This window comes from Plectrocnemia conspersa, unplaced genomic scaffold, assembly GCF_051122295.1.
Source record: "Plectrocnemia conspersa isolate PC_06_02 unplaced genomic scaffold, ASM5112229v1 ptg000008l, whole genome shotgun sequence".
Classification (NCBI taxonomy): domain Eukaryota; kingdom Metazoa; phylum Arthropoda; class Insecta; order Trichoptera; family Polycentropodidae; genus Plectrocnemia; species Plectrocnemia conspersa.
Window position 1 is genome coordinate 16,714,400 of NW_028277172.1, and position 21,372 is coordinate 16,735,771.

The 21,372-nt window shown below is 33.1% G+C and overlaps 2 protein-coding genes and 1 long non-coding RNA gene across 11 annotated transcripts; 1 reads left to right on the plus strand and 2 right to left on the minus strand.

Moving 5' to 3' along the window:
• The first annotated feature begins 11,237 nt into the window (after window positions 1–11,237).
• On the plus strand, window positions 11,238–13,128 carry LOC148233162 (cyclin-dependent kinase 20). The gene is made up of 6 exons (XM_088190860.1): window positions 11,238–11,303; window positions 11,373–11,629; window positions 11,776–11,964; window positions 12,027–12,263; window positions 12,573–12,800; window positions 12,874–13,128. Exons 2-6 carry the CDS (start codon window positions 11,432–11,434, stop codon window positions 13,006–13,008), a joined length of 987 nt encoding a protein of 328 aa, XP_088046986.1. The 5' UTR covers window positions 11,238–11,303; window positions 11,373–11,431; the 3' UTR covers window positions 13,009–13,128.
• Window positions 12,450–12,992, minus strand: LOC148233163 (uncharacterized). The gene is made up of 2 exons (XR_015810530.1): window positions 12,866–12,992; window positions 12,450–12,798 (listed from the first exon to the last, which is right to left on the minus strand). It is a non-coding gene; the product is annotated as an uncharacterized LOC148233163 (long non-coding RNA).
• Window positions 13,010–21,084, minus strand: Ada2b (Transcriptional adapter 2B). Of its 9 annotated transcripts, none has more exons than XM_088190855.1 (11): window positions 20,957–21,084; window positions 20,782–20,879; window positions 19,871–19,930; window positions 17,558–17,699; window positions 17,277–17,494; window positions 17,139–17,211; window positions 16,920–17,073; window positions 16,610–16,820; window positions 15,298–15,372; window positions 15,008–15,164; window positions 13,010–14,799 (listed from the first exon to the last, which is right to left on the minus strand). In XM_088190855.1, exons 1-10 carry the CDS (start codon window positions 20,973–20,975, stop codon window positions 15,018–15,020), a joined length of 1,197 nt encoding a protein of 398 aa, XP_088046981.1. In that variant the 5' UTR covers window positions 20,976–21,084; the 3' UTR covers window positions 13,010–14,799; window positions 15,008–15,017. The 9 variants fall into 9 exon arrangements, with proteins under 9 accessions (XP_088046981.1, XP_088046977.1, XP_088046980.1 ...); XM_088190851.1 differs by having other exon boundaries at window positions 15,298–15,377; XM_088190854.1 differs by having other exon boundaries at window positions 16,574–16,820.
• Between the last annotated feature and the right edge of the window lie 288 nt (window positions 21,085–21,372).

Here is a 21,372-nt window from a genome sequence, read left to right on the forward strand (position 1 = left end):
CTCACTCATTGAAAATTGTAATATTGTAAAATTAAATTGTAGTTTCTTATCCATAACTTCTTATAATACCAATATTACCAAATTTTCTGTCGTCGTTTCTGTTATTATTTTTGTCATTTTTTAGTAGGACCGGCGATTGAGAAGTAACCGAAGTTTTCTTTCATTTTTAAACTTTTACACTTGACTTACATAATGACGTTATATTTAAAATAAATAAATAAAATGCTACGCAGATTGTCAATCGCTTTTTAAAAATAAAAATACCGTAAAAAATGTGCCGGAACGCCGTTCCACCGCATTACATGATGCATATACATATATGATACTTCTATGATAAAAAATATTGAGATGCATTGCATTTTGCATCACAAATCTCATAAGAAATAGTACCTATAATATTTATATTATAATTAAATAGAATGCCAATATATTTTTTGTATATATATATAGTATTGTATATTTTGATAAAAATATGATAAAAAATACATACCTTTAATCATCCTAATTAAATTATATTTTTTTAGATGCGCATTTTATTTTCGTTTAAAATATCAAAATATATAACAATTATAAACATACAATGCATAAAGCAAGATTTTTTTATATTTATTTTCATGTTTTCACACGAAAACACGAGTATTTTTTATCGCAGGATTCTCAACACCTGTTTTAATTTTTATGAAAATTGCTCGGTACACCGTGTCACATAAAATTTCGACCCAACAATGGAACACCCAGCGCTTTCGAACAATGCAATACCCGTTGCATGGGTTTTCCTATTTTTTCCCAACTTCATATATTAGGTCGAGTTATAAATAACTGACGCTTAACACAAAGGTGAATTTCTTTGAAAATAATATTTTTGTAATCCTCCTGCTTCATAAATTAAATTTCAACTTTACTGCTAATAAAATTCAATATTTAATCAATCATTTAAAAGTTTTTAAAAAAAAATAAAAAGACCTTTCCCGTTACCTTATAAACTCAGTTTCTTGCGATTTAAAATGGCCTTATTATTTTCTATTTTTTCGTATAGATTTTATGTCAACTTGTTTATAACCAGCAGAAATGTTGATCGAATCAGGAAGTTAGATGCAACCAAATCAATCACACATTATGTAATGTAAGCCGGTGCATTGTCGTGGTGTAACATTGTTTGTTGCTTCTGATGCCTTAATTTCACTTGTCATTAAATATGTTTGTTAATCATTATACGCTGCTGTTTTAATAATATTAAATACTAGCTATTTATTAAACTATCTGCTTTTATGAGACTAACTTTAATAAGCTAAAATGTCAATTAAAAAATACTATTTTTTTACGATACAAAACGGGCGGTTCTAGTTATATTACTCAAAATTAAATGCACACATTGTATCACCGGTCACACTGTGTCATTTTGAAAGGCAAATAGTGTATTTTTTGCAAACAGTAGAAGCTCTGCAGCAATAAATCAACGCTCGTTTCCAGTTCCTAGCGATAACATATGGCCGTGGACATGTCGCTAGGCTCCATTGCCTTTTTGTTACCGCATTCATCACACCATATTCAATATGAATCGACTACTAGCCATCGGCTTAATTGAAAGCAAACACACATGCACACATATGCAATTTGGCAACGTATTTACAGATGAAAAAATGGGATGTCAAGTACGAGCCAATTTTTAAATCGTTATATTCGGATACATTTCAGCCTGTGAAATTAATAAATTTATCCATTTTAAATATTTAAGTTAAAGCAATTATACGTTGCTATCTATTGCATGGCGAGTTAGTGAGATTAGGGATGACTCATCAGTTCAGAGCTATTTTGTGTCTGAGCAATGAAAGTTATTTATGAATTTATTAAGATGAACTGAATAATTAAAATGTGAATACAGTGCATTATTTAAAGTAAATATACTTAAGCACAATTAATCGGTATCATTTTTTTATTAATCAAACATATTGTAATGATGCCATGTATATATAGTTATATTGAAAATTTCTAGTGCATGCGATCTTTATCAAGGCATTAGCTTTCAGGTAACGTTGAACTTATTTGCAGTTTCATTATGCACCCCATGCAACGCCAGCAAAATGGATTTTCACAGCCTACTTAGACTACCTACAACTAGTTGGAAACGTGAAGCTGCAATCCCGGCATAACACTATTCTAGATCACGTTCCTAAGGAGATTACGACCCTCTGATTCGATTCTCACAATGCGAATTCAACGCTCGGTTATTAATATCAAAATGGAGGCAACATAGATACAGGTTGCGAAGTGAAAACTTATTGAAGGACTACATAGTAAGTAAGAAGCAAACTAATAGAACGACTCATAAATATTATGTAATCCTTTCTTTCCGTATTACTGACTTGAATGTGTATATATATATACAATCTATCCCTTTCATCAATGTTCGTTAATAAAAACGATACGACAAATTTCATTTTATTTTATTATATGTTTACTATGCTATTATATATAGTTCTATTTGTATTTTGCATACATACATAATTTATAAATAAACATCTAAAATTTAAGTCTTAAAAAATAATTTAAAATATGATCATGACAATAATAGAAAATAATATATTTCGCAATTATTCTACACGATACATATCACACATTGGTTTGTAGTTGTGTGAGCACTTCTTCCTTTCGGCCTAAAATTGCAAAAGAGGGTTGCAAAATCTGGAAATGCGATTTGCAACGGTCCATGGCGGAGCGTGTAGGTGATCTCGGCGGTTTCAAAAACCCAGGAAACATAATAATAATAAGCCTCTCTACGAAAGCTCTTTACGAAGCTCTCCTTGCGCTACGTACCAGTTGAAAAGTTTCCTATCGTTATATTTTGCTGCTTCAATTTCCAGACGAAAGCGGCGAGGATCCTACTTCGAAATTTTTACTTCGGACCCTGGACACGGCGACTTTCAGCCGAGATTTATTTTGCTACATTTCGCGTCGTTACATAAAATTATTTCCTCTTATACAACCTTGTTATATATTGTGTGCTGCTTTCATATTTCATAATCAATAATATATTTTAGTTATAATCGATTGAAAAATATTTGTACTTAAAAATATTAGTTTACTTTGTTAAGTTTTCTTATTAAAAAAATCACAGATGAATTTATATGAGGAAAAATACATTTTTCTGCTGTAAAAGAATTCAGAGGAAATATAGAGAACGTATTATATCTGAATTTGTACCCTAATGCAAATTTTGTAGCATTTATTTATTGTAGCACTTTTTAAAGTTGCTGAAAGGGGTTGTCAACAATCCGTCTATGCTATGCAATTTTTACCTGTAAGCTAGAGTCTATAGAAAGCATCGGTGAGCAAACTTTTTTCAATTTCAACCCCTCATTTTGTTGCGGCCCATGGACAAGCGTATTTTTAATCGTCAATGTAGACTTGCGCTTATGTTTCTTACATGTTAGAAGTCTGTATAAAACACATAATTTTATTTTGCATGTGGATATAAATATTTTATAAAAGTAAAATACTTTTGAAAATCTTTAATTATGTGTATCTAATGCGCTTGTAAAGAACTCATACTTACTTTTATGTTTGAATTCATATTATAAAACGCAAGCTGTTAGTCATTATCTAGCCACGTCATACTTTATCACTCGCTAAGAGACTGAAAGAGTACGCAATATGTGTCGCGTCGCTTGGCACCCCATCTGGCGGCTATTGAGACTGTCGTCTGTTTGCCCCTGCTCTCGTCACATAAATGAATTTAAATTTAAATAATATATGTATATTTCGCTATTTTATTAATACTTAAAAATACCTTAAAAAGTTTCTTTCGACCCCCTCGGGGGTCGGGAATTGTGCTTTGTGCCCTAGAGAGTCACGATATATACGAGGAGCTAAAACAATTCATTACATATGGTTATTGCTTTTATTTTACACAAAATTTTAATATATATTTGTTCTTGTATAACTATGAAAAACTTTCCAGGGCACGATGGTCAGATTTCTAATAAATAATTTCAAAAATGTAGAAATATCGAAAAAATTAGACTCATTTTGATTTTTTCCTCATACAAAATGCAATATAAATCCCGGCCAAAGTTGCATGGCTAAACTGAGTCATAAATACCAACCCACACATATACCGTAATATTAGCATACACACAGCGTCACATAGCGCAACGCTACATTGGCGGGAAATAGCGGCGCGTAAAATTGAATTTGGAAGCCGACTGCGCTTCCCGCCAAAGTTAATTACCGAACTCCATTAGAGAGCACCACCACCACCTGGCGGTAGCGACACGGAACTAACACCCCAACATGGACCGACGCCGTAACCACCGGAGCTCACTTCAAAAGTAGCCACTGCCTGTGTAAGTCGAAATGAAAATAAATCGACAAGAAAATATGGCTAGCAAAATACAACCGTAATGAGTGAAAAAAGTTGAGGATCAATTTATGATGCGTTTTATCCCACTCATAATATACTTGCCTTCCTTAAATATAATAATCATTGATCGTTTACATTTTTAATGCTACGTACTACATCTTTAAAATATGCAGTAGATCATTCAAATCAGTTTATTGCCATGAATTTAAAATTACACTATTAATGGTTGGTAAGATTTTGCGGTAAATAGAGAGAGCAAAATTATTATTTCAAAGTCCCCGCACGTCACTGCTTTGTATATGTAGTCTTAAGGGACAACGTCACTCGCACGCGGACTGGAACGGAGTTCTGTCATACAGAGATCCCATATAACAATGACATGAAAATGTTTATGAATGAAATATAAAAAGTATGTGTTATTACAACATTAAATTACAAATACATTGCATGGTTTCTTATAAAAATCAGATGAGAAAAAATGATAGTGCAAATAATATGTAAATTACAAATCTTGAATCTGCTATATATCGTTTTTTAAAAGGCGGAACGCCTGAATGCATCGAGATAAAGCTCACCAAAGAAACAAACCTAAATTAAAACAAATAAACCCGATTCAGTTCCTCGGGCGCTGTGCTTCATTACAGGTAGGGAACGCCACCGTTCGTCGTCGAGATTGTATCAAATTAGTGAGTTCGCCGGCAATAAAAATGCAAATTCCAGACAGCCACCCTCCATACACCGGATTCGACTAACCTTAGTCGCCTCCTCTCCTCTTCACCCGAGCGAGGAAATTGCGCTTATGAAATCGTCATTTTAATTCGTCGACCTTGTATCCTCGATTTGAGATTACTTCTTCCTGAATTCCACTCTCTCACTCTATGGGTCATTTTTGCCACGGTCCCATCCGCGATGCTAGGATATGGACCTATGAAAAATAATTAGCGCCGTTTCAGGGTTAATCTTTTAAATCGCCTGGGGCGTGAGGAATCCTGAGCCAGAAATTAGCGTGATCCGCGAAATTAGAACGATCAAGAGCGGATTTGGGAAAGAGTAGGCCATTCACTTTTGAGCTCAAGTTTTATAATTTAACATTTTGCATATGAAATTATTTGATTTAGTGTTGATGAGAACAATGTATTTAATTATATTTTTACTTTTTCTCTTACTTATTAAAGTAAAATTTTTTTTTAATAATCGGAGATTTGGTGTCAATGTTTTAATACAATATTCGGTTTCTTAACATATAAATTAATAATCTGTATAATATATGTTACAAAAACATACTATTATTAGTAATTTACTTCAGTCAAATCAGTTTAGTTAAAAGTAATCGTTAATAAGAAGGATGAGCCTGGTGCTTTGGTATCATTTGTCTATATTAGTCTCTGTTTATGTCAGCAGCAGCCTTAAATCTCCTTGGTCAATTATTCGCAGTCGGTCCTCTTTTTGGTTAAAAGATTTGTGACCGCATTAAATCCACGTAGATATACAATCAACGATTTTCTTGCGATAACCCAAAGCTTTTATACGCGTTTTTAAATTAATGTCTTTTGTAATTGAAATGATTATTTAGCACTTGAGATACTAAACCCAATTGGTATTTATTTATTAAAAATGTTTCTTTAAAGCAGGTATTTAAATAGCATAGCGATTGATAAATTATTAATGTACTGCGTTTGTACAATACAAGTTTTGTTATATTTTTTCCTTTCTTTGCAGCTGGGAATTAATTTTAATTTATTTATAATACAAATATATCTAATTATATAGTTTATAGCTTTAAAGCTTAATGTAGTTTTTTCACAATGTATCATAAAACTCGTAAACTGAGTTTAAGAGATTTTAAATTATTCTTTCGTGGAGGAACAAGGGTTTGAATTTTTAGTTGCTTTTATTACAAAGCTATCCTCAAATAAATCATATTTACATTTTACTTCTTTCCAGGAGGAATATTACTAATGATCAAATTGACTATACACAGCAATGTTAAACATCTGAAGACTTACAACGGTCTAAGCTTTTAGTATCTACAAAATCAAGAACGACCCTTAGATTACCTGATATTTCGCAGTACAGAGTACTAATTTTATTCACTTATTGCAACTTTTATGCACGATTAGAAGCGTGAATAATGAAATAAACGAACAGGGTTGTTACACTTTGAGCTTTTGATAGCTCAGTGCAGATGGCGCACGCTAGCTTCAAAATGGCCACCGTTGTGGTCGTTCGAAATGGCCGCCGTTGTCGCTTCAAAAATAGTTACGCGTTGTTTATTTTTATTATTATGGCTAGTGCGCCGTTTCTGGCGCTACTACTAGCAGGTGCTCCTTCCAAAGCATTTGTCCGATCGATTATAGCGAAAATACATTTGCATCGAACGGTAATCGTTTATTTTACTGCTTATATATTTATGGACATATCCCAACTTGAAAATGAATTATCCCGACTAAATTTTTGTTTTGTTAAGAGCCACGTGAACAACTCGCACTTTTTCTTATCCAAGAATGATGTCCCTTAAAAGTAAAAATAATTGTAATATTAGTACTACATACTATTCATATAAGTAAAGACAAACTTAAACGTTGTTAATTATAAAAAGTATTCTCACAAGGTATGCTTGAATATGATTCTTTCAAGTCGCGTCGACGAGTGTACATGGAAAAGCACTTTTTTAGATTCCTGATCTAGAATAATCACAATCCGAATAATATGGAAAGTCTAAACGAATGAAATTAATCGATAGTACAACAATACATTTACCCTAATTTACAGTTGGTCACAGTGAAGATTTCAACATCTCGATTGTATCGCCAATATTGCCATAGCCTCTTGCATCGACGTTCTTCGTCGTTAGTCAACTCGCAGCTTCCGAGAACGGCCATAACTTTATTAAAAGTTGTATCGTAGTAACCTGCGCCATGATTTGCACGAAGCCAATCGGCGCCGTCGCAAAGTTTGCCAATTATGTACCCGGCACCGCAATTTACGCTGGAGTGTCTGGTCCGCAATTATCCGAGCAAGTCCGAGTCCAAATTCTGATACTAGATCGTTAAGTTCGAATAATAATACGCAATACATTATCGACGCGGTGTGTAGGAAACTTTTAACGAAGCGAGTGTTGCTAACAGCAGACCCGATTAGGCAACGCGCCATTTAACAAGCGGCCTTTAACAGCCGACAACCTCTTGGTCTTTGGGGGAAGTTTTCGCACAAATTTCGATCGGCGAATGCAATGGCGCCAGGTTTCGCTTAATGCTACGACCGTGCCGGATTACGGTTCAAGGTGAAGCGTTGAATACGGAATTGGAACAGAGGGGTGTTCCAGAAAATGGTTTTATCTTAAAAACAACATTTTGGTCTTGGTAACCTAATTGACTTTTTTTACATGATGGATTTTCGATCGCATATGTACACATAAGCTGTGGAAGCGCCGCTTCCTTGATATTGTGTCCTAAATTACTATTTTAGTACAGCAAATTCTTAATTATTTTGTTTGATTAATTTTCTTCACTTATGAATGTATATATTACAGTGAAGGTGTATTTGTAAAAACATATTTTAGATGAAATTATATCGGAATACATTTTCCTTGTTAGGTATATATTTCTACTACAACAAATTTTGCTTAAAAAAATAGTTGTAGGGCAAAATAATCCAAACTTACGTGTGATTTATTTACTATGGGCAAAGACTAAGCGGCATTTTAGTAACAATTACGTGACAGCGGCGTAGGGCAACATATTCTTTGGTCGACTATGGCGGAAAGATAACGACCAGTGGCGCCTCGTCCGCAGATCTCTCGTAACATCATTAAAATAATAACACTAATCTCATAAATACGATAGAAATTGAAAAATTTGAACCCAAGTCTTTTAAGAATTAATCACTGTCACACATATAGTGCATCCCTGACTTTCTCCAGTGGTCGAGAGCAGGTATCCCGACTAGCTGAAAATTAAGCCTATCCGCGCTTCAGAATTACGCCACTAACTGATTTATTGATGAAGTTCGAATTTGACATATAATATGTTTATCTATAAAAATATACAATGTAGAAAATTCGACTTACTGTAGTATAGAATAATGTAAAACTTTCGCTCATGGTTAAAAAACAACTATTCTCGCTCTCTTACATGTACATACTACATATACCGCTGTAAGACTCATCCGGTGTTGCCTTGTTTATTTATTTAAGTTTCAAAAGTTTACTACGATCGTTGATATGTGTGGTGGAGTTTTAAGACAAATTTTACTTCGAAAATACCGTAAATAAAGTTTTAATATTTTTACTGATTTGTGTTCTATGATATTTGCCATCGCCAATAAATTTTCAATGAAATAATTTGCTTTTGAAATACTTTTGATTTGAAAAGACACTAATTACCAGTATCACGCATATACAAGTATTCTTGAAATTAATCTATATTCAACTATTTCGTTACCTCTACTACAACAGAAAGCGGTCTGTGCAATGTTTTGACAAACAATGAAGCTCCATTCACAGATTCACTCGCGTAGAGGCCAGCGCTTAAAGTAAAAATTTAATAAAAATAGAGATTAATATTATTTTCATCACAAAATTAAAAAAACACGATGAAATAAAATTGTGCTAATTCTAGGGTTGGTTTTGCAGTTGCTAAAGACAACATGGCAATTATTCCAGATCTTCAGTAAATGTACTCAAATTATCACTTAATTTATTGTTTTTTTCCTTGAATTATTACTATTAAAGTTTTATTTTATATTCTTATTTTTTATCAAAAGTTTATTGATTTGGGTTAAGAAATATTGCCTTATTCACTATACTCACTAAACATATCGTTGAGATTATTACTTGTTTAAGCATTTCGACAACTTCTCGCATCTTTTATTTCGATCAATAAAGTTAAAACTGAAAAAAACGCCGTTGACTTAAATATTATAAATCGTATTTTTAAATGAATGTACCCATATGTGTAAGTAGTATATATATATATATATATATATATATATATATATATATATATATATATATATATATATATATATATATATATATATATATATATATATATATATATATATATATACAATCGAGAGTAAGTAAGGTAAAAAAAACCTTTCCCTCACTCTGAGAGAGTATATATAAACGCGAACACAGTAAACTCACTTTCACAAAAAACTTTTAGTTAGAACCTAACACTTCGACACTTCGCTTCAGACTTGGAAGCGAGAGCTACGCCTAGTATCGACTAAAACGATCCGTATAATATCTGAGAAGGCAGCCGCTTCCCACTTACATATTATCGTAGAAGTCCTCAGAATTCAATAGTTTAACTATATATTCTTGACGATTAGACTACGTTACGCAATATTACGATAATAAATACGTATATCATCAGTGTACAAGAGAGGCCAATTTATTATTTTTGATAAGTGCCAGAGACTTCCTGCTTGAGTCCATTACTGTGTATAGAATGAGAGTTTCATCATAACATACAAATGACTTTTTCTTATTTGTTTTACGCGCGTGATTTATCCGAGCGTGTGCGGGTTTATTGTAGCCACCTTCGCGAAATAAAAAAACAATTTTTCAGCAATTTCGACAGCAGCAAATTTCTTGATGGCGCTGCGTCATGAAAAAAGCTGGGAGATGGATACATGGCGTGTTTGAGCGAGCCGTCATGTCCCGCAACTCGGGATAAACACACATAAATCATTTCTCCGACGCCGGAACAACCGGATATCCCCCGTTTTGTGTGTACCGTGTACAAAAAAAATCAAGGCCGGCCAGGAATTCGGACACCCGGAGCGCTCCTCCGTTTTGCCCCCAAATAATAGTCGTCCCCCGCTGCTGAATGAAACATTGGACAAATGCGAAAGCTTAGGTTCGTCGGTGGGCGGAAAATTTCAGATTTTTTTTTATTTTTCTTTCGCATGGCAAAAATCAATTTTCGCTACCTGGCCAATCATGAAGCGAGGTAAAAAATACGGATATACAGCTTTACAGATCACGTGCGCGACTCACAACGTGTCTCGTTTGTTCTTCTATCACGTTTTACTTTTATATTAAATAAAGTAAAAGATATTGAAATTGTAAAACGTATATATTTAGAAATATTGCATAATGTGAAAAATAGCAGGAAATTGTTGTGGAATGGGAAGCAATAAAGTGCTACAGCGCGAGTGATCAGCCTCGCTCCAGCGGTCGGGAGCAGAACCCGCGCGAGTGGCAAACATGAAGCCCATCCTCGCCACAGAATTACTCGATATATATTTTTCCAATATATCAGGCTTTCTGCAATATGCTACTGTAATTTTAGCTCTAATTGTAATCGTAATTTTGTGATTTTTTTGTAACATGTATATGTCAGTAAATAATGTACTTAAATCCACTTTTTGCTTTTTTTACTTTTACATTGAATAAAAATATTTTTTTTCAAAGAACGTATTATAAATATTATAGACGAAAATCATAAATCATTACATCCCGACGAAAAATTATTGAAAAGTTATATTTTTTTATAACTGCTAAAGTCCTTTGAACAATGTTGATAAAATTTACTATTTTATAAAAAAATTTTATTGGTACAAGCTCTGGTAAGTCCAATCTTGTACGTGTATGTATACAACAGGCGGGAAGTATCAGAGCTGTACAAAATCATTGAAAATAATAAATTTATTGTCATAATTATTGTTTTCACCTTTCAGCTTAAAAAAGTTGCCGACCCTTGTACTCGACAATCCACTATCTACAATTTTACATATATTATTTGTAAATCATTACTAATCTCCATTATTAGACCATTTATTCATGTTCTTTGTTTATACAATAATTTCTTGATTAAAATATTAAATTATTGTCATAAATAATGTTTATTTAATGAACCCTGTTTAGACCAAAACGATTCGTTTACACTTCTGTTACCATATCAACATGGGTAACTGTCAAGATAACAACAGTGTAAATTCTTCTTTAATATCTTAAACATAAAATAAAACGATTTTACTCAACATTTTATAAACTTTTAAGACACTCATCGAGGAGACTCTAACATGTGACATCCCGGAGGAGCTTTTCGACATAAAAAAATGGATAAGGACATTGATAGATATGCAATTGTAGGCAGAATTGGCGAAGGCGCTCACGGATTGGTACTGAAAGGAATACACCTACCAACTGGCAGAAAAGTTGCTCTTAAGAAGTTATTTTTGAAAAATCTAGATGACGGGATACCGCTGAACGTCATGCGTGAAATTAAAACTCTACAACAAATCAATTGCAAATATGTAAGGTTTTTATCTTAATTAATAAATCAGTCCATAAATGTGTATTCCGCAATGAAATTAAGATATTCAATACCTTGTGTGGCACCCACTTTATAAGTTTACATTCCTTTCTTATTGAATAATAATATTATTTGATTAATTTTAAGGTTGTGCAGCTATTCGACGTCTTTCCAAGAGGCATGAATTTCATATTGGTATTAGAATACATGTGTTCAGGTCTATGGGAAATGTTGAGAGATACCGACATATGCATCAGTGAGCCACAAATCAAGGCTTACATTCAGATGATGCTCAAAGGCGTTGATTATCTGCATGCAAACTTTATAATGCATAGAGTGAGTGCTCATTCTGTTTTTTTTTTTAATATATTATGTAATAATATTATGATTTGGTTTAGGATTTGAAGCCGGCAAATCTATTGATTAACTCTCAAGGTATTCTAAAGATCGCCGATCTCGGATTAGCGAGACTGTTTTGGAAAGAAGGTGGAAGACCTTATTCGCATCAAGTGGCAACTAGATGGTATCGTGCGCCAGAACTTTTGTATGGAGCTAGATACTACGATCAATCTGTCGATTTATGGGCCGTTGGGTGCATTGTTGCTGAAATGTTGAATAAACAACCACTGTTTCCGGTAAGTTTTAGATTTTTCAAAGATGCAATTTAATCGTGAGAAGCAATAAAATTATTCAGAATGATTTCACAACTCTATCATCAACAATTCTCTGGTTCTAAATTTGCTATACTCTTTCTTCTGTGGTTTCTTAAGTGTCTATAAATTAGGGTAAAGTATCATTAATTAAGTGATTCGAAAGATTCATTCGTATGCATTGGCGCTTTTCTCGCCATTTCTCAATATATTTTATTTATACAGAATAGTGAGTTTTCTATAAATACTTCATAGTCAATAGCAACGTGTGCTTAAAATAATTAATTGTTATAGGGAGAATCCGATATTGAACAACTAGCGATAGTTCTTCGAAATCTTGGTACACCGACTCCTGAAAACTGGCCGAATCTGACATCACTACCAGATTACAATAAAATAACGTTTCCGGAATCGGAACCGACTGCTTGGAAGGAACTGTTACCAACGGCTTCCGATGAAGCCATCGATTTTGTTAAAGGATTTCTCTTTTATGACTCGTCGAAACGCATGACTCCGATATCTGTAAGTATTAAATAATGTTTTGTGTATCATTGTAATGTATTATAAATAATATGGTTATATAATACTTTTGTAGGCCTTGGGACATCAATGGCTGCATATTCATCCTCGTCCGGCCATTTTATCGGAAATGCCAAAACCGACAGAATCGCACAGAACCTTAATGAGACAACAATCGAATGATAACTTGTGTCGGAATGAAAAGCTTTAGATTCAATAATAATACTATTTATTAGAGAAGGAAATTAAAAAATTATACATCACATATTGACAAAATAAAAAAAAACATGCTTGTTGATACTAAGCTTCCAATAAAAATGGTAAATGCAAAGATTTGATACATTATTAAAATTTTTAAAATGATTTTTCCGGCTCAATTTTATAATTTATCTAAGTGGTGAAAGGAATGTAATGTTAAAAAACTTGGACTATAACGTTCAATGCAGTGTTTCTTCTTTTGTAAAGTTAATCAGTCGAAAAAAAGTGTAAAATACACCAAATACTAATAAAACTCTGTATTGTGAAATTATACAGATTTTTCAATATTATTTTTAAAAAAATTAGGATGTGACCAAATTGTCAAAAATACCATAACTGATTTGAGATTATACAAATCATTTTTTAATACTTATATAACTACAATAATCCGCCTCTCGTTGCATACATAACAATTAATTCAAATATTGCTGAATTATTATTTTTGTTATATTTTTCTTGAAAATATATTTAATTTTTTTGTTGCTAACATTACTATAAAAACTTACTTCAGGTGTGTCCAAAACCACAGCCGTATGTATTTCTAAATAAAAAATATTTAAAAACCGAGTGGACACACAAATTAATGCGGTTGAAAAATTTGAACTTTTGTTTATTATAAATGTTGGACACGCCTGCTATACAAGGCAATAACTATAAGGTATACGTTTACTTAATTAATGACCACACCAAGACAATAAATAATCATTATAAATACATTACATAAATCTAGTGTTCCAATTTAGTGAAAAATAAAATATTTTGGAAACACTACCAATGAACTAAAAATTGTAGAGTAAAAATAAATACATTTTTAAAATTTCTATAGAAAAAAAACACAAATAGAACAGCAATTCTACAACACTCCAAGCAAATTGGTTATATATAATAACATTCAGTATTAATTCATATTATATAAGATAGCACAGTAAGAAAGCCACTCATGAAATATTTATAAACATAATTATATTATGAGTTAAATTTATGGATTTCTACTCGCTAATCGTTTATACATGATGGTCTATAATGAGCTTTACCACTTGAAAACAACTTTTTTGAAAATTAATTCATTGAATAATGGAAAAATTACAATATTCAAAAACATTGTCAATATTTTCACTCATAAAAATGCTATGCAAGAATCACACGACAAACTATTTATTAAATTTTCAAATGGTAAAGCAGCCTATGAACCATTTTTTAAAGCTCCTGTCTCTTATAATATATGTTCTATTGTTAGAAATAACACCAATAATTAAAACTTTCGATGACAATTTAAAAATTCACATTAGCAAGATCTAAGATTATGATCATTAAATTAATATATATATGTAAATAGTTATATGTTATTTTCTAACTAAAGAAATACGTTTTAAAGAGACAGTACTTAGAGCCGACGATACATTATTTTTGTTAAAATATAAATCTAAATCACTTTTACGTCGAAACATTTTCTAAATTATATATCCTCAGCAGGCAAGTATTGCAACAGGTCAAAGCAGGTGTCGTCGTCCAGCGTTGACTGGATGTCATCCTGTCAGCTGGCGTTGATCCAGCCGTTTGCTTGAAGGTACTTAGTTATGGCCGTTTCGACGGCAGTAGAATTACATTCCCCCGGTTCAGTTTTCAAATACAGTGAGTCCGGTGTGGACGATTGGGAATGAGCACGGCTGCCATTGTTTCCTTTGAGCAGCACCGTTTTCAGGGTTATATATTGGAGAGGCGGCAAGTTTAACGAGTTACAAAGCTAAAACAATCACATACGCACAAGATAACAAGTTTGTCGCACCATTCGATAGTTGGAATACTGCTGCGTCGATGCAAAATAGAAACAAGTCGAAATATTCCTTAATGAATTAATACGTTGCAAAAATACAATTTACTGTTTAAATTCCTCTATTCCGACTCGTTCCATCTCTGAACCGACACAGTCTAGCGTAAGAACGAAAACACACTTCGACTTCGTTAGAAGTGAGCAGGTGAGCATTGGCGTTGCAGCAACTGTTGGTGTTGTTGTTGCTGCAGCATGAGCGCCTTCTGCAGCATCCACATGCGATACTTCCGTCCCGTGTGGACCTTGGGCTTGTGGAACTTAAGGCGTTTTCGCTTTCTCTGCAAAGGCAAACCAAACGAGAGAAGTTAACACACCCGCTTTTTCAAAACGACAACAAAAACACAGCATAAAACGTATTTAAACAACAATTTTTCTTTTCACGAACAGCACCAGAACCGAGCAGAAACAAACCTTTTTCTTTGATTTATTTGATGAGTTGGACTGTGATCGCGTGGAGTGGGAGTCTGTTGAGCTGTGGATCCACTGCTACCCTAACACAACCGATAAACGTTAACACAAAAGACATTATTAAATCTAATATGCTTAACTACTATATATTAAAATATATATATATATATATATATATACATACAGTAAAACCTATTTATTCAATAATAAAGATTTTACTGTATGTATCATAAACTATCATTTAAAAATATCTTAATTCAGGTTAATTCATAAAAAAGCTTTCCTATTCAGATTATTGTTACCAATTAATAAAATCTATAATCAAAAAACTTAGCGGTAAAATATTTTACTATAAAGGTATAAAAAATTTTAAGCAAAAAGCTCAAGCCCAAAAGCGTATGTAAGTGATGTAGTAAAAGTAAGTATCAAAATAGTGTTCATATTATCTTCTAATGAATCGATTGATAAGAAAGACTAAGAGTGATTTATAAAAATAGATATTTTTTTGAATGATGATGAATATAAGAATAATATGCATGTGATAAAAATGTTTTTTTAATAAAATCATAAATGCTTGATGAAACATCAAGTAGGCATTTATGATACTGTGCTAGATAAAATCAAAAATTATGTGTTTCCTTTGATAAAACCTAAATTTTAAAATAAAAACAAACAACCTACATTCGTCCAAAGAAAAATTATAAACAAGAATGTGTCACTAAATGGTAAATAAATAAGGCTTCACTATGCTAGAATCAACATCAAACATGTCCATTTATTATACATAAATGTATAATAAACGAGCATCTATAAGACTTCTTTAACGAGCCTCTTTTAAAATCAGACAAACTAATATATTATAGTCATACAAATCGAATACACTTTTATACCTAAAATATGTATGTTAACTCAAACATTACGCCACTGAATAGATAACAATCTAGATTATTTTCTATTTGAGTTTTATTAAAATAAAACCAGTCAAGTTAATTTCGATTCGACGTTATCAACTAACATAAGAGCTCAATGAATTTTGAAACCGTATCAATAAAACTAATAACAATTAAAATCAGTATATCATTTTAGCATTAACGTAAATCATAAAAAAAAATGTAATACAATTTTAAATAACCAAGCAACTTATGGCCATCTGATCAACATTCAAATTCAACACATTTATGAATAGAATCAATTGAAAGATGTAAAACCACATAATTTTTGACTTCACCCAGTTTCAATCTACAAATGTTTGATAATGAGAGCGTGCATGCACATATACCGCCATGCGAGCGAGAGCTGCAGCACGAGCGTTCACCGGATGGGCGTTCGTCGAGCCGACGTTGGCAGCAACGTGGCGTTCGAAATGGACACACTCCTCAGTCGACGTGATCCCATTTCGTCTATAGCGTACAAGCTCTGACAGCCGCACCCTCAATTCCCTCTCCCGCCACAGCGAGGTTGCGGTCGCGTTGTGCTCGGCTCGCGACGAGAACCGCGTCAACGGCCGCAACTTATCAATAAAGTCCCTAAGCAAAATTCCACATTCATAAATAACGTATTCGTATCAAAAAATAAATATACACCGATAACAAATCCAAACACCATCGAATTTCATGCCTACTCACTTTTTCTCCTTAGCCAACTTGGTAATGGGCCTCCCTCTGCTTTTGATATTATTGTAGAACACAGACACTAACTGATAGTCTCTTACCAGACGCTTTCTTCTCGTACGCTCTCTTAAACGCCTCGTATAAATATCGACTTGCGAAAGCTTAAGAGCTGTAGACATAACAAAGTGAATAAGAACACGAATTAAAACATTATTTCATGATGTAAAGCAATACCTATATCAAGATCATCATCTTCTGAGTTAAGGGAAAGTGATGAAATTATCTGTTCTGCCTCATGATCGTGTTCCTATTAAATAGAATGTGTATAAGCATTTTATATATAAATTAACAAAAATAAAATGAAACCCCTACTCTTTCAAAATCGTCTCTATTGGGCATATATCCCAATTGGGTGGCTTCTTCTTGCGATATTGCCAACGGGGGTAATCTAGCTACGGCGTCAGGCCCTAAGGGACCTTCATCACGTACTATACCGGCGGAAACAGGTCTCACGGGAGCTTCGGCACCTCCCCACGTAGCCCTTCCAATGCTGCCTTCTAAATATCTAGATATATATTCATCTTTAGCTTCTGCAATTATAGAAAAATATATTATAACACTAATAAAACAATATTGTTAACGTTTAATCATACCTTCAGGTGTTCTAGTTTCGATGTGCTTCGAAATATCTTCCCAATTGCCGAACCCAAATTGTTCGATCGCATCCAAGAGTCTGACTTCTTCTTTGGCCGACCAACCACCTTTGCCTTGAAATATTCCTACTGCTCCTGAATCCTGATGAATAAATAAATATATACTATCTTTAGTCTTTTATTATGGTCTCTTTTAACAGAGCTGATTTGAATGACAAATTTATTACTAATATAGATAATAGTAGTTTTTATTCATTTTGTTATCGTAGTATTAATTTTGTTTTTTTTGTAAAAACACAAATACTAAAATCATAATCTATTCCAATGTAATACTTTCTAACAATAATCACTGATAAGGTTGTGATTGTATTATCTACATATATTGAATGATTATTGCGAATCACTTTCACTTTAAGACAACAAAGTTTTCCAAGAAATCACAATAAACTTTACTTTCATTTGATTGACTACATGACAAGAACTGATTGAAATTGTAGAGAATAACAGGAATTCACTATTGAAATGCGTGATTTGAAACTGGCAAATTTTTTGCTAAGTTAAATTAACAATTGAAAGCACCAATTTTTTACATGTATGATATTCTCTATTAGCTGAAGAAGGTTAATAAAGATTTTTTATTAACTAAAAAATTCTAGAAAAACCTAATCTGTAACGATCGGCTGAAATTATAATTATATAAAACGGCCAATTCCGATATCCCAGACACGATAGAAATCGATAAACACAAAGGTCCATACGGAATTCGAACCCAGGTTTTTCAGGTATTACTCAATAACTTATAGCACCTGTGCTGATAAATTGATTCAAGAAATTATGTTAGAGCAAAACTTTGGCCTAAAATTCAATAACGCCATTTTTTTACCAAAAGGCTTTATCCATACAGTGAAAGGATGAGTGAAAGACACATAAATATCGTTTTAAATACACTCTAGAATATTATTTACAACACTAATAAAGAAAGAAAAACATTTTCCAAAAACAAGCATAAGGTCTAAAATTATTTGGCAGAGAAACTTGTTCAACTGACGTTGATTTCACTGCTATATGTTGTGTGGCACATACTCTTTATCTGACGAAATGATCTATATTATTTACGATTAAACAAATATTGAGGCGAATCAAAAAATGGGCCGAGAATATCACATTTTTTCCCGTCACCACACAATGCCTCTTAAACCGTATAATTCTCCATAAAGATTAGAAGGCATAGAAGCTGATAAACTAATAAATTCGACATGAAGTTAAAAATTTACCTTACCATCCGAAAATATGCTACTATAAAGCTAGCACTATCTGAACTATGTTTTTCACCTATAATATTATTTTCATAATAATATAATGGTATAAACCCATATTATTTTCGCTATATCAAACCATTCCATAATTCAAGGTGTATAACTTGCTAAGCATTAATCTAAATAAAAGAACAATACAAATATCAAGCGTCAAGATATGCAAAATAAACCCAGCAAATAATAAACACAATATTTTCTAAAAATATTTTTATGGAATACCATTAGGTATACAGTAGACCCCCAATAACACGGTAAATTGGGGACGTGTAGTTGGTGGACTAGAAAATACTCATACAATTTTTACAATATGTATATACAAATCAAGCGTGTGTAGTGAGTTATCCTCCCTTTGGCTCGCTCACACATAAAGTAACGGGCACCCAAATAGCACGTCCCCAATTTACCGTGTTATTGGGGGGTCTACTGTACATATCTACTAATATATTTCCCTAATCATTTTGCTGAATATGATGTTGAAGATAAATAAGATAATTTAGATTTTTTATGAATAATACATTTCATTTTATCATATTGACTATTTTGAATCAAATATTTAAATGGCAAATATTAAAACAAAATATAATATCTTCTACCTGAAAAAATACATTAATCCATGACAACAGTGAGTTCACATTGTATCGATTATACTGCATCAACATCAACTCCACAAACCATTCAAGAGTCAACGATTATCATAATTATTTGAATAAAAAATATATCCTTGGGAACAGAATATTTCTTCCTTTAGATCTAGATTGCAACACTCTGTCGACATTTACGTTTATATTTTCTACAATGACTAACTGCAAATAAGTACTTTTTAGTACTACTACCGTTCAAAATGTATTTTATTCATAGGCCTATATGTTCCTAAATTTATAAACATACATAAAGTTTATTTTGCTGAAAATGAAAAAGGATGTATCGGTCGACCTTTATTTATAACATCATTACATGAAACTATATGCGTATTCTACAATTATGAGAAATATATTACCATAATGTAATAGCCGTGATCGTTGCGATGGGAACCAATCTCAGCTCCGGCAGAGAAGCACTAAAATACAAAAAAAATGGATATAATCAATTGCGTCATCGAATAAATTATGGGGTTGTACCATATCAACAGTCAGGTTAAAAGATTCTGTACAATATTTTACTGGTTTGGCTATTCGGAATTAATAAGGTATTTTTATTATCCTGCGTTTTGTACACCCATAAACAGGACTGGTAGAATGTGGATGAAATCTCCAAGAGATGCATCTAAACCATCATTATATAAAAAGAAGATTGGCACTGTACCGTGGACAAATAAATAAGTCATTATTTATTATTTTTTTAAAACCAGACGAAGAAAGAATGTTCTGAATGGCAATCGATTCATAAGATTGTTTTTATACTATCTATACTGAGCAAGTAATCAAAAGACCTTGCAAATGATAAAACGTTAATAACAAAATTGTCTGTAACTTGGATTATTAGATTTGATTAGAACGCAAACGTTGTAGTAAGATAATTTAAGTTAAAGGAGCCCAAATAGCCACAAAACACGACGTGTTGCTTTACTCAATACAGGACACATCCTACCGAGCTCATACCAGGACAATTCTGAGTAAGAAGCATTATTCAGAATCAAAAATTCAACAAGAGACAGACCAGCTTAGTCATCTTCGCCTATGTACCAGCTACATCTATATATTTGTCATGTTGATATGGTACAACCTATTAGTATATTGAGCGGTCATATTAGTATTGTATTGAAATGCGGCCATTAAAATGTTAGTTTATGTTTTGATTTTGGGTTAGATGAAGAAGAAGACGCGCAAGTGTCAGCTGCGGTAAGAGTGCATTCGGATTAATGAAAGAGCGAATGGGTGTGTATTGTAAGTGACAACATGTCATCCGCACCGGCAGACAGACGTCCATGTCGGGGCACTCTGCGCAGCGCACCCTCAACCCAGTGACTTCCTCCTGACAGTAGGTGCACCACTGTCGGCTGTACAGCTCTGAAAGAAAACAGCCGACATTTTCAACGGTCGCGTCATTCGGCGTAAACGAGCTGTCATGGCGGAACGTCACTCACCGGCCATGGCGCTGGCCATTTTGGCACCGGCTCGCCTGCTTGTCGACGCCGACTGACGGACGAAAACGACGCTCAACAGCGCCGCGCCCTCCCCGCTGACCGCACGCCCCCTCTACCTGGCTTGCAATGGCGCCGAGTAATGCCTGTGTTGCCAATAAGCCGAACGCTTACGTTCGTAAATAAAATCACTTTTTACTATATTTTTATTATTAAAAATATTTTTAGATTTTTATTTGAAAACAATTTTTTTATTCTTTAAACATCGTATGGCATAAATGTGCATGAATCTTACCTGTAGATAAAAATTGACAATATCTTTAATCAATTCTAAATGAAGTTCTTAATCATGTAAAAATTTTAAATGCTAAAATTATTTTTGGTAGCTTTTGTGCTTCTTTACACTGCCTAGACAGGGC

Excerpts from the sequence above, each read along its gene's own strand:
- LOC148233162 (XM_088190860.1), top strand. The coding sequence starts at position 11,432 with ATGGATAAGGACATTGATAGATATGCAATTGTAGGCAGAATTGGCGAA. Across the intron at positions 11,965-12,026 it reads CAAACTTTATAATGCATAGA|GATTTGAAGCCGGCAAATCT; the intron begins GTGAGTGCTCAT and ends GATTTGGTTTAG. Across the intron at positions 12,264-12,572 it reads ATAAACAACCACTGTTTCCG|GGAGAATCCGATATTGAACA; the intron begins GTAAGTTTTAGA and ends TAATTGTTATAG.
- Ada2b (XM_088190850.1), bottom strand. Across the intron at positions 19,931-20,781 it reads ACATGGACGTCTGTCTGCCG|TGCTTCTCTGCCGGAGCTGA; the intron begins GTGCGGATGACA and ends TTTGTATTTTAG. Across the intron at positions 16,821-16,919 it reads AAGTTGGCTAAGGAGAAAAA|GGACTTTATTGATAAGTTGC; the intron begins GTGAGTAGGCAT and ends AATTTTGCTTAG.